The sequence below is a fragment of the Papaver somniferum genome, chromosome 5 (genome assembly GCF_003573695.1).
Source record: "Papaver somniferum cultivar HN1 chromosome 5, ASM357369v1, whole genome shotgun sequence".
Taxonomy (NCBI): Eukaryota; Viridiplantae; Streptophyta; class Magnoliopsida; order Ranunculales; family Papaveraceae; genus Papaver; species Papaver somniferum.
The window spans coordinates 152691594-152704877 of record NC_039362.1 but is presented as its reverse complement, the minus strand read 5'-3'; the positions used below and the strand labels follow the sequence as shown (position 1 = coordinate 152704877).

The 13284-nt window shown below is 36.4% G+C and overlaps 1 protein-coding gene across 1 annotated transcript; it reads right to left on the bottom strand.

Annotated features, from left to right (window-relative positions):
• Positions 1–800: 800 nt before the first annotated feature.
• LOC113283237 (potassium channel AKT2/3-like) lies at positions 801–12266 on the bottom strand. The gene is made up of 11 exons (XM_026532428.1): positions 11518–12266; positions 9648–9866; positions 9337–9495; positions 9083–9140; positions 8681–8998; positions 8297–8536; positions 7898–8215; positions 3445–3636; positions 2351–2426; positions 1602–2162; positions 801–1294 (listed from the first exon to the last, which is right to left on the bottom strand). Exons 1-11 carry the CDS (start codon positions 11808–11810, stop codon positions 1164–1166), a joined length of 2565 nt encoding a protein of 854 aa, XP_026388213.1. The 5' UTR covers positions 11811–12266; the 3' UTR covers positions 801–1163.
• Between the last annotated feature and the right edge of the window lie 1018 nt (positions 12267–13284).

The window sequence follows — 13284 nt, the reverse complement described above, 5'->3', positions numbered from 1 at the left end:
TCTAATACTGAAGCAACAGTCGACATTGCATTCAACACACATTCAATACCGACTGAGACCCTCTAACTGAATTTCAATGTCTAATTTATTGATTGAAAGCCTAAAAAAACAATCAGAATCACTTATCTTTTCACTGTAACCACTAAACTGAGTTGTTGATTGTCTGAATCTTCTTCGCCTTTTTGATTTGCAATTGCATGCAATTTATCTTTCAAAACCAGTTTAGGTTTCTTTCATAGAAGGTATTAATCAATAAAGAAAATTTTGGCATCATCGATTAATTAACAAAAATGAGAAGAAGAGGAAACAAAATGAGCAGTCGGCGATTAATTAACAAAAAAGAGAAGAAGAGGAAAGAAGATGAGCAGTCGGCGATTGAGAATGAGGAGATACTGAGTTTAAACGATTTAGGTTTTTTTAGGTTTTCTTTTTATTTTTCATTAGGATAAAAGACAGTATGGTCATTTTATCGTTATAAAATACCCCTTAGCCAAAATCCAGCCGCATATAACCGTTAGTATCCCCAAATGTGAGTTCTAACTTAATTGAGTTCTTGCTTTATTAGTGAGAAAGCGAGAGTCCAATACCTACAAGTGGGAATGACAACGGACTTCTCTCTCAACCCTATGCGACTGGAAACGGGGTCGTCAAGGCTTGAATTAAAATTTGGGGTTTAAGGCGGGTTTGCTCATTGGGGCATGGTTCGATGGGATCGGTATATCTGAAGAGTACCAATACCCAACCACTCTCAGGTGTACACAAGATAAAAATAAAAGTAAATTTTATTAATGAAGATAACGTAAGTAACTGTATATTCCTTCAGTTCTGCTAAACAGTCTAGACTCATCTGTTTGCACATACACACTTCAAGAGTGTAACAGACACTGAGACACATGCCATTGACGCAGCTGTTGGATTAACTGAAACAGAAAACGAAACCCTTAACCTACACCACTACCTGTTATCCTGCACTGCATCATACCTATACACATTCTTCGTGGTCACGAGAAAAAGAAGAGGAAATAAGGACGCACCGTTTCAGAAAATATAAGAAAAAGGTGGATGCCTGATTAATATACATTGACATCTTCTTCCAATTCTTCTCTTGCTTTTTTTTCTCCATTATTCTCTGTTAACCTCATTAGGAGGATCTAAATCTACAATTAAACCACAAAAGTACCAGTTTCTACTATAAAAAATTTATCGTTATCCCTAATCACTTCAATGGAGTCAATTTCAGCTCCTTCTTCATTTGTTATAGTTGCATTACTTGCATCAAACCCAAGCTTTTCACCTGTTGACACAGATAAAGGAATAACAAATTCAGTTTGGCTTTTCAAAAACGCTCCTGCTACAGTGAAAAAATGCAGCGGATAGAAAAGTTGATCATCATTGGGTCTAGCTTTACATCTAAGAATCCAGTTAGATGCAATTTTCAGGCTCATAGGGCACATTTAATATTATGCCACAGATAATTTGGTTCAGGGCCTGCTTTTCTGCAACTTGGTCTCTCAAGAAAGAGACGGCAGAGCGTGGCCTAGTTGCTGAACAATTTATGCTAGCACACCAAAATTGAGAAAATGCGTTTTGAAGAAACCAACCTGCAATGATCTTGAGGTCTTCGATAGAACTCGGTAACTTAATGACTCTCCCAGCTTCCGTGCATCCGTTATTCTTCCTCGTAACAGGATGACCTCTATATATAATCACTCTTGACGGATACCCTCCAGCACAGCTGTTATCTTGCACTCTTTCCTTTTTCCTAGAGAGTATTTCCTGTGTAGCATCTGCTGCCATTGCATCGAGCACCCTAGCCTGGCGATCACCTAAATCTTGTTTAGGAGCCATTAGTTCATCCGATATACTATCATCCACCTTGTCAATAGTAGCTCCATTGAGAAGTAGGAGATTTATCATGTCCACATGTTTCTCCATCATAGCTATTTGAATAGGAGTGAAGTGTTTGCGATTCTTCGAGTCAGCATTCAATCCATATGATAAAAGCTCATTCATGGTAGAGAGATCATTTCTTTTGGCAGCAAGGCAGAGAAGGTCACCAGCAGTGCAAGGGTTTGAAATGGACGAGCAGTGGTAGAGGAGTCTAAAAATAGAATGGTGTTTGTTAGAGATGGCATCCCATGCTGGTGTGTTCCCGTATTTATCTGCAACAAATGGTGTATGTATACATGAGGCTGTGATGAAATATCAACAACACCAGAAAAACCATGTAATACATGATTTTTTATAGATTCCCTTGAAAGTGATGGGTTTAGCTAAAATTGTTAACTAGAAGAAGCTACCAAGAGAAAAGATTATGCTATTAGCAAGGAGCCTGCGCAATTTTTTTTACCTTGAGCGTGAACGTTGCATGAATGCTTGAGAAGTACCAGAACACAGTCTTCATGCCCTTTAGATGCTGCTACGTGCTGATAAATCCAAAACACATACGTAGTCTATCAATAAAACTCAAGGCTTCTCTTAAATGTAGCCCACATATTTATTAACCATAACCTGTTTAAAATAAGTGTTTAAGCTAACTAAACACACATTTATAAACATTCGACAAAGCCCATGAAATTATGTATAATTATTATTTATAGCCATAGTAATAAGATAATCATTAAATCTCTAAATCAACATCAAAAAAAAAAAAAAAAGTTAATCATCTAATCAAATTTATGTAACACATTTGACATAATTAATGTTTTTAATAATAATCAACACCCTCGATAGATTTTAGAAGAAAAAAACATCACCTTATGGATTTTTTCTTTTTATAAATTATGTTTATGGAATTGTAGGAGAATGGTCCTCAGAAAAGAATTAAACCTTAGTTGTGGAATTTTTTTAAGGGAACAATTAGAATATACATCCCCATCAGTTTTAATGTACTCATGATTAAGAAAAACTTATTTTATAGGAAATAAGATTTAGAGTTTGTTTGTTTTTTTTTTTGGAAAAGGTAACCATTAAAGTTTATATATAATTGTTCAATTTGTGAGAATACCAATTATAATTAATTTTAAGTATGAGTAAGAAAAAAAAGTTAGGTTTTTCTTTTATTTTAAGTAAGAGGATCTAAGTTTAACTATCAGTAAAAAAAGATTAAGACTTGTTTTTCATTTTATCTTTTAGTTTTAATTTTAACTTCAAATTTTTTAATTATGGTTTGATAAAAGTGTGGGCTATATTCAAAAGCCTAATTCAATTTTTAAAAAACAAATTCGCATTGTTAATTTACATAATTACTCTTCCCATATATGATTCATTTTACTTTACTAAGGCTGGACAGCATGTGCAATTAGATGCTTAGGGGAACAAAGCCATCTAGGTCTGCAGCTACTCATATTACTCAGGTATCAAATGCTACATTTAGAAGGTTTTGGTATTGAAATGAGCAAAACAGTCTGTCAAAAGGAGATAAGTTAAAACTAAAAAGCATACCAGGGGTGTCTTTCCTTCCGAGTCTTCAATTTCTGGATCAAATTTTGCCTTTATAAGCTCATCCAAAAATGCAGCATTTCCACTGCTAGCCACATCTAACAAGTCGGGCTCTATGTCCTTCTTAGGATCGCCTTCTCCATTTATGTCTACATGAAATTCGCCACTATTGGGATCCTTAAGCCCATTATAATGCTGCAAAAAGAATTGACACCTTTATTTTAGGTTGCCTAACAATTGAGGATTTCATTATCAAAAATGTAACGAAGAGATTCCCCGAATCCAAAATCTCATAGTTGATGCATACCACTGAATTCCTCATGTCTTTGCTTAACAATAAAAAAAATTTAACAAAAAAAGAATATATATATATATATATATGTTGGTTAAACTTCAACATTAAGCCTAAGATAATCTCTAACAAGTTGGATAGGATAAGAAAAGGCAATTGATGTAATCCTAAGGGAATTAGAAGTCATCTAGTTCTAAGAAAAGGAAAGACATGTAATAAGGTAATAGGACTAGGAAAAGGAATTCATAGTTCTATATATATATGATCACCAAAGTTGTGGTTGATCATATGAGCAAGATTAGAGCTTGTGTTTAGTTTTGAGAGATTTTCTAAACATCAATAAAGAGAGTTGTCTTTATATAAGCTAAGATTGATCTTACAGTTGCCATTAATTGGTATCAGAGCTTGTTTATGAGCCATGGAAAACGAAACTACCATTGTGGGTGCAAAACAGTTCACGCCATCATCAATACAAGTTCCAATCCTCAACGCCACAAACTACACAGTATGGGCCATGAGAATGAAGGTACTGATGAAAATCTATAAAGTTTGGGAAACAATTGATCCTGGTACATTGGACCCAGACAAAAACAATGTTGCCATTGGATTACTCTTTCAAGCAATACCAGAATGTCTTGTTCTACAAGTTGGTGAACAGGAAACTTCAAAGAAAAATTGGGATGCAATAAAGGCACGTAATCTCGGAGCTGATCGAGTTAAAGAAGCCCGTCTGCAAACCTTAATGTCTGAATTTGAAAGAGTGAAGATGAAAGACACTGATACTATTGATAGCTTTGCAGTAAAGCTATCAGAGATAGCCTCAAAAGATGCGTCACTTGGACAATCCATTGATGAAGATAAACTGGTAAAGAAGTTTCTCAATAGTTTACCAAGATCCAAGTATATTCATATCATAGCTTCTCTCGAACAAGTCTTAGATTTAAAGAAGACTAGCTATGAAGATATAATTGGAAGATTTAAAGCATATGAAGAAAGAATCCTTGATGAAGAAAACAATGGAGAAACTCAAGGAAAACTCTTGTACACAAACTCTTACCAACAAAACTCTGCGACAAGAGGAAGAGGTCGTGGAAGAGGTGGTAGAGGAAACAGAGGCCGAGGAAGGGGAGGAAGGTTTAACTCACAAGATAGAACAACAAGTCAGAATGATCAAAACCAAGGGAAAGAAAAGAAGGATAGATCAAACATTATTTGTTACAGATGTGATAAACCAGGACACTTCTCCTCTGTATGCCCTGAAAGAATACAAAAGATGGAAGAAACAAACAAGAATGAAACAAGGGAAGCAGATACATATCTTTTCATGCACGAAGTTGTATTCTTAAACGAAGGGAACCTAATACCAAAGAACTACGAATCAAAGGATGGAGAAGAAGGAATTTGGTATTTAGATAATGGAGCCAGCAATCACATGACTGGTAAGAGACACTACTTTTCTAAACTCAATGAGAAAATGCTTAGAACTGATAAAGGAGGAGAGTTCACTTCCGTAGAGTTCAACAAGTTCTGTGAGTCAAATGGAATCAAAAGGCAACTCACAACACCATATACACCACAACAAAACGGAGTGGTGGAGAGGAGAAACAGGACTCTAATGGAGATGACAAGAAGTTCTTTAAAGGCTATGCAGGTACCTAATTATCTATGGGGAGAAGCTGTACGACACTCCACATACCTAATAAACAGGATACCTACGAAAGCTCTGAAAGACATGACTCCATATGAAAGCTTGCGAAAGAGAAAACCAAACATAGATCATTTAAGAGTGTTTGGTTGCAAAGCATACGCAAAAGTTGATTCTGCAACTCTTAAGAAACTGGATGATCGATCTCAGACTCTTGTGAATCTAGGAATTGAGCCTGGATCCAAAGCCTACAGATTATTCAATCCAACAACGAAAAGAGTGATAGTGAGTCGAGATGTGGTATTCGATGAAAAAGAAAACTGGAACTAGAAAGAAACTAATGATGGACCAAGTAGGGATCCAGGAATGTTTCACATGAGATGGGGTCAAGTAATTGATGAAGGCGAAGGACCCATAATCATCAATACCTATGGAAACAATGATGTTAATCAAGAATAATAAGAGAATAATGAAAACACTGAGAAGAAGAAGAAGAAGAAGAAGAAGAAGAAGATATCGATGAAATAACTCAACCCATTCCACTGCGAAAATCAATAAGACATATACAAAAGCCACAGTATCTGGAGGATTATGTTCTTCAAGCTGCAGAAGAATGTGAGATAATGCTACTTTTTGTTAATGATGAACCAAGGAATTTTCAGGAAGCAAAGGTCTCTAAATGGACACAAGCATGTAGAGAAGAAATTATTTCAATCAACAGAAACAAGACTTGGTTTCTAGTTGATAAGCCAGGTGGGGTAAAAGTGATTGGTCTTAAGTGGATCTTCAAAATAAAACGGAATGCTGATCGTACTGTCAACAAATATAAGGCAAGACTTGTAGCTAAGGGATACGTTCAAGAATCAGGCATAGACTTTGATGAAGTTTTCGCACCAGTTGCTAGACTAGAGATAATTCGTCTCTTAATAGCAGAAGCAGCATCAAACTCATGGGAAATTCACCACTTAGACGTTAAGAAAACATTCTTACATGGTGAATTGCGAGAAGATGTGTATGTTGAACAACCAGAAGGTTTTAAAGTAAAAGGACAAGAGCATAAGGTTTATAAGTTATCAAAAGCTCTATATGGTCTAAGACAAGCTCCTCGAGCCTGGAATACAAAGTTAGATCAAATCTTAAGAGAAATCAGATTTGTTAAGTGCTCTAAAGAAACATCAGTATACAGAAGAGAAGAAAAGGGAACGCTTCTTGTGATTGCAATCTATGTAGATGATCTATTTTTGACTGGCAACTCCCTTAAGGTGATCAATGAGTTCAAGAGAGAAATGTCATCAAAGTTTGAGATGTCACACCTCGGAAAACTCACTTATTACCTTGGCATAGAAGTCCATCAAGGAGTAGATGGGATTCAGATTAAACAAGAAGCTTATGCAAGGAGAATTCTGAAAGAAGCAGGACTTGAAACTTGTAATCCAACTAAGATACCAATGGAGTTTGGACTTAAAGTTTCAAAGGCACAAGAAGAAGTTGAGATTGATCCAACGAGTTATAGAAGAAATGTTGGATGCCTAAGATACTTATTACACACAAGACCAGATTTGGCTTTCTCTGTGGGAGTAGCAAGCCGTTATATGCAGACTCCACGCAAGTCTCATAGTGATGTAATAAAGCAGATATTTAGATATCTAAGAGGAACAATCAGCTGTGGATTGAAGTATGGTCGAGGAGGATCAAAAGGAATTGTTGGGTATAGTGACAGCAGTCATAATATTGACCAAGATGATGGAAAAGGTACAACTGGTCATATATTTTATCTAGGTGAAGCACCTATTACATGGTGTTCACAGAAGCAAGACACTGTAGCCCTCTCATCATGTGAAGCTGAGTTTATGGCTGCAACAGAAGCAGCTAAACAATCAGTATGGCTTCAAGAACTGTTGGGTGAAATCAAAGGAAGAGAACCTGAAAAAGTTCTCATCAAGATTGATAATAAGTCTGCAATTGCACTCACTAAAAATCCAGTGTTTCATGGGAAGACGAAACACATTCACAAAAGGTATCATTTCATACGAGAATGCATCGAGAAGGAGGTCATTAACGTAGAACACATACCTGGAACTGAGCAGAAGGCAGATATATTGACAAAGGCATTAGCTCGGATCAAGTTTGAAGAAATGAGACAACTGATTGGAGTACAAGATATGTCACGGGTAAGGTTGAAGCTTAACGGGGAGAATGTTGGTTAAACTTCAACATTAAGCCTAAGATAATCTCTAACAAGTTGGTTAGGATAAGAAAAGGCAATTGATGTAATCCTAAGGGAATTAGAAGTCATCTAGTTCTAAGAAAAGGAAAGACATGTAATAAGGTAATAGGACTAGGAAAAGAAATTCATAGTTCTATATGTATATGATCACCAAAGTTGTGGTTGATCATATGAGCAAGATTAGAGTTTGTGTTTAGTTTTGAGAGATTTTCTAAACATCAATAAAGAGAGTTGTCTTAATATAAGCTAAGATTGATCTTACATTTGCCATTAATATATACTGACAGCTTACCCGGAAGAAGTTTTTCAGGATCAGTGCATTGTCTTCTTGTTTAGCCTGCATTGCATTAAAAAGACTGGCTGTCTTCAACCTCAAGAGTTGAGATAAGGTCTTTGTTCGGAATGTAAAGCTCTGAGCCCTACAACCAAGCGCCCCACGTTCTCCAAAAATGTCACCGGTTACTAGTCTGCCCATAAAGAACTCCCCGTCTTCCCTACAATCTATTATCTCTATTTCTCCAGATACAACAATATAAACATCATCTGGAGATTCATTTTGGATTATAACATCTTCTTTTGGTGGTATATATTCAGCCTTCATCCTTGAGACCTGATCAGTATTTAAACACTTTTAGTGCCTGTATGTCAAGTAATAACTTCTGTATGTCATAAATGTACATAAAATCCTTACCAGGAGCAAGAGAATTTCTCGTGATACGCCATGAAAAAGATAAACCTTTTCAACTGTAGGCAAAAACAGATGCTGACATATGCTTTTACAAATTGTTTGAGGCAGTTGTTCCATTAACTGGTGTTGGTTTAAGGTCTCAGCTCTAAACTTCAGACACATATATGCTATTATTTGCTGTTTCAGCCTTGGTGGAAGATGATTACGGCAAACGAAATTTGAAGCTGACTGTATGCTGTTTCGCTGCATTAGCAGAGACAGAATTTCTAATTAAACGATGCAGGAATTCTCAAAGCTTTGCTCTAGACAAATGCAGCCTTTGCCATTATGAAAATGCGGGTGCGAAATTAATGAAACGCAAATGTAGCCAGAAAAATAAATACTTACAAACTCCATAGTTCGGCGAGTTCCTTCCACAACTAAATTGGTCATATTACCAATCAAGTACGCGGTTAGACCGAGATTTAAGAGCATGTAAAATATGTTGAAGATCATCTCTCTACTGTTCACAGCATGTAAGTCTCCGTAACCAACTGTTGTCATGGTGGTTACAGACCAGTAAATGGATGTAATATATCTGATCCGAAGTCCCCCTTCCTTGAAATCTGGTGACTCTTTTCCGATCCATGTTTTATTCGGGTTTGGATTTCGATCAGCCAGCATATAATAAAAACAACCAGCACAGTGGACATGGAATAATGTCACCTGCAACAGGAACACATACTTCAGTACAAAATTAGTTGCTACTTGCTACTCTTCAACACTAAGAATATGCGATATTTTACTTACACAGAGAAGCCTGGTACATCTTATCCAGAAATAGCTGAATCTAATGTCCTTTTCAAGCCTGGAAGAAAAATACGATGATAACTAATAATCAGCTACGACGTTTTAACTTTCAAGTACACGATATTTCATTAGTGTACGTGCTCAGTTTAAGTATTAGATTGTGCTATTCTGAAATGATGGTAAAGAATGCAATTAAGTAGCCTCGCTTGTAGATTGACTTTGTTAATTGAAAAGGAGGAGAAAAGATAATGTACCTGGTGAAGAGTTGTTTGAGCTTTCTTAGACGCCAAAATCTTAGCAAACCCAAGATGTAATACCCGATATTCATATGCCTGCTTCCCGTAAACAAATATCCCAAAGTCTCAAATGGGACTGTGGAAGCCGCATCCAAGATAAACCAACTTGTCAGGTACCTGCGGAGGCATACGCATACCTTTATAAGTTATCCAGACATTCTAAGATCAATACTAACGCTATTTGAGTACTTGTTAAACACTGCTGCGATTTGCATCATTGAGTTTGAGTGAATAGTTCCCAAACTGAATTTTTAGGAAGCAATAATTACCTTTTAGCAATTTTTTTGGGCTCACGGACCAAGAGTTGAGTTCTGGGATCGATATAAGCAACGAAGAAGGTGAGAACGATGTCAATGGCAAAGAAGAAATCAACAACGTTATCAGCATAGTAGAGTCCTCCTCTTGGTATCGACTTCATGAATGCTGCCTCAAACGGATATACCCATACCGAATACGCCACTAAAAATGCCATCAACGTCTCCCAACATCTAAACACATTAATTACGCAGTCATCAGATAATTGCAATTTTCATTATCACAGTTTGTCAGATAAAATGTCAGAGGAGAAAAGAGAAAATGAATCAGTCCATAAGTAACAGTCATTTGAATTGGGATTTCGTCATGCTTTCTTAGTTCATTTATTACTGTGAATCTTTTTTAACTGCCGCTTAATATTTTTTTTAGAATTATTCTGGAGATGTAGATTCAAATTGGCTGTAAAACTCTTGGGTTCGTGGGCACGGTTCACGCAGCCAAGATTAGTTGCAAATAATATCTCGCCTCGCCTATACTTACTGTTTTCTGCAGTGCAGTCCCATGTCAAGTGGAATCAATTATGCAAATAGTTTTGTCGGTGGCCATCCCTAAGTAAATGAAAACTTGGGATTTTTGCACGAGGTGGCTAATGTTAGTTTTACCTCCACCAACCAAATCTAGATGGGCTAGATTCCTAGAGGCTAGAAAAGAGCATGCATTATTAAGTTATATTTGGTTTGACATACAACCCACTTTCAATCCATTTGTTCAACAGATAGCGAAAGTCGGATGGATCTAGTAAAGATTACCCTAGTAAGATCAACGTCTTACCCAACTAACTTTCAATACATTCTATACGATTCAAACGCCTAATAACTTGAACCCGTGACAGAATTCGGAATCCATGTGCCTTTAACTTTAGCAAAGAAAAGATCACAAAAAACACCCGTTTCGGCAATAAGAAACACTATTTAAATTTACAGAACAAATTCAGTCTTGTTTTGACAAAATACTTAGACGACTAGACAGTAGACACTAGACTGAAATAGATATTCGAGTTGCAAATTATAAACGAGTTGGACCGGGAATGAGACTCGGTTGTCAGGATTAACCTCAAAAGTTTCAATGATCTTAAGATTTTTCTACAACAGTTTTTGTTTGTGGGTAAATGCGTGGGTTATGCGTGTAGTGGTGTAAAACATTTATCAAATGGAAACAGATTAACCATATCGACAACAATATCATGTTGGTGTGAAGATTTTGTGATAGAGATATCGGATCCAACATCTTGACCCACAAAGAAAACACCTCATTGCTCACTTCAATACATAAATTAAATTTCTTTTGCGATAAGAGAGATCAATTCTTAGGCCCCATCATTTTATATAAATATTCAAGGAGTATTAGGTGAACTAAATCATGATGACTCGGCCGAGTCTGTTTAATTTAGTATCAACAAAGACAAAAGAAAGAAGAAAAGTGATACATATATTCTATATTTGCGGACGCAGACGCGGTCACGCTTTCTGGACCAGAGAATCCTTCAGTTTGTATTTGCACAATCAGTCAAATAATAATATAATAACGTTCCCTAGATTCTTACTGGTGTCCCATTATTTTGACTCACCGATTCAATTGGCTCGGTCAAAAGACACAATTTAAAGAAACTAGTTTCCTTGGATAATCCAAGAGACCTACCAAATATATGCACTGAACCAATCTAGTTTAGGCACCAACGTACCGAATTCAGGCAATTTGCTCAACTAACTTAACGACCACTTTAACAAAAAAATGCTGGATTTGCCAAACAAATTAGCCTGCAGCTCGGGGTGAGTTGAAAAACTAGTAGGTACTTAGTGAGTAGTAAAAGAAAAGGGAATTTACCTGTATCTGGAATCCATGGGGGTGATAATTCTACCATTGGATAAGATTTGGTTCTGATTATAGTTAGAGGAACCCAATGGTGGAAGAATCATTTTGGAGAGATGACGAAGATTAAGCGCAACCTTTCTTTCCTCATCTTCTTCTTCTTCTTCTTCTTCACTATTATGAGCATTAATATTGTTGTTATGATGATGTAAGATATCTGCTGATGACAGTACAGTTTTCAAGTGTGGGCTGCCATGTGTAGCATGTTCATAATCACCACCATTCATTAAACCACTCTTCTTCATCATAACAACAGACTATACAACTTAATTAATTATATATATATATCTGTGGCAGCAGCTAGTAGTAGATTAACAGTATGTGCAAGATTAAAAGATATGTAGTTATTATTATCTTTCAGATGATGATCATAAAAAATGATGAGTTTGACAGGATTGTTGTGTTCTTCATTTTGTTGATAAACTTGTTGAAAAAAGTATTCTGATAGAAAGAGATGGATACAGAGAGAATGATGAAGTTGTGGAGGGAGATGAAGCTGAGAGAATATAAATGAGATGAGTACTACAAGCAGGACGGACTGAATATATATATGGATGTGGCGTAGTAGTTTTAGACGGTCAGAGTTGTGGTCCTCTTAGAAAATGACCAGTAATCTATCAATAAGCATATTTACAACGAAAGAGGGTATATGAATAATAAAGGAGGGATGACTATTTTAGAGACACCTATATTGATTGAGAATTTTGATTTGATTGATAGTTTGTTTGGGTGAGATAACTCAATAAGGTACTCTTCCACTTTCTTCATCGTATGTCTCACTTTCTCCTCTTTCATTGTATGCCCTACCGTAAATCTTTGGTGAAGATTCTACAACTGATCTGGTCTGTTTTTGGCGCTTCCCGAACTTTATCTCGATTAATTACTCATTTTGTATTTTGATTCCGTTTGTTACCACTATCCCATTGTTTTATTTTACTTTTAAACGCACAACAAAAATTCGATAATACACGCGGAGTAATATGCAGCGTACGCGCGTTGTGAAAGAAGAACAAGAAATAACTACAGCAGAAATCAACATTTACTGCAGAGAAAGCTATTACCACGATGCGGATGCCCTTAGCAGTCACGCAGCGGGTGCATCTACTAAATTTGGTTTGGCCAACTTTCTTGTCTGTAAAGGACCCAATTTTAGCACCCAACCCAGCGTGTAATCGTTAATCGGGACAGTTTCTTTCTTCTTAATAAATTGGTGGAACTTCTGTCTGAACTTCTAGTAAATAAAAAAATCGAAAGTATGAAACATACAGTTAGGAGTTCTTTTTTATTCTTTTTTAACAAAATACCTCAGGGCCAGAAAATAAACATCGAAAGGGATCGGTCATATTCTTGAAAATAAAAAACACAAAGGATTGGTAATCCAACTGATACCATTATAGAGGTTTTGCGGCAGAAAATGAAAGATATATGAGCAATTGCCGCACTTTTCTAACTATACTTCCAACTATATTATTTACACGACCATTTGGCACAGCTGCAAAGTTAAACAGAAACACCCTCACTATAAATATGTTAATTTACTGATTCTACAACGGCGGAAAGGCTGTTTCCTGCTTGGTTTCTGAAACCGCACAAGAGTGAATTTACTTGACTAGCTAGTAGCTTTGGAATGGTGATCAAATTGGAGGTTCTTTTCTCATCTCAGAAACAGCGTGCGCTTAAGGTCTTATGTGGTCCCTCTATAGACAAGTCCTATTTTGACAT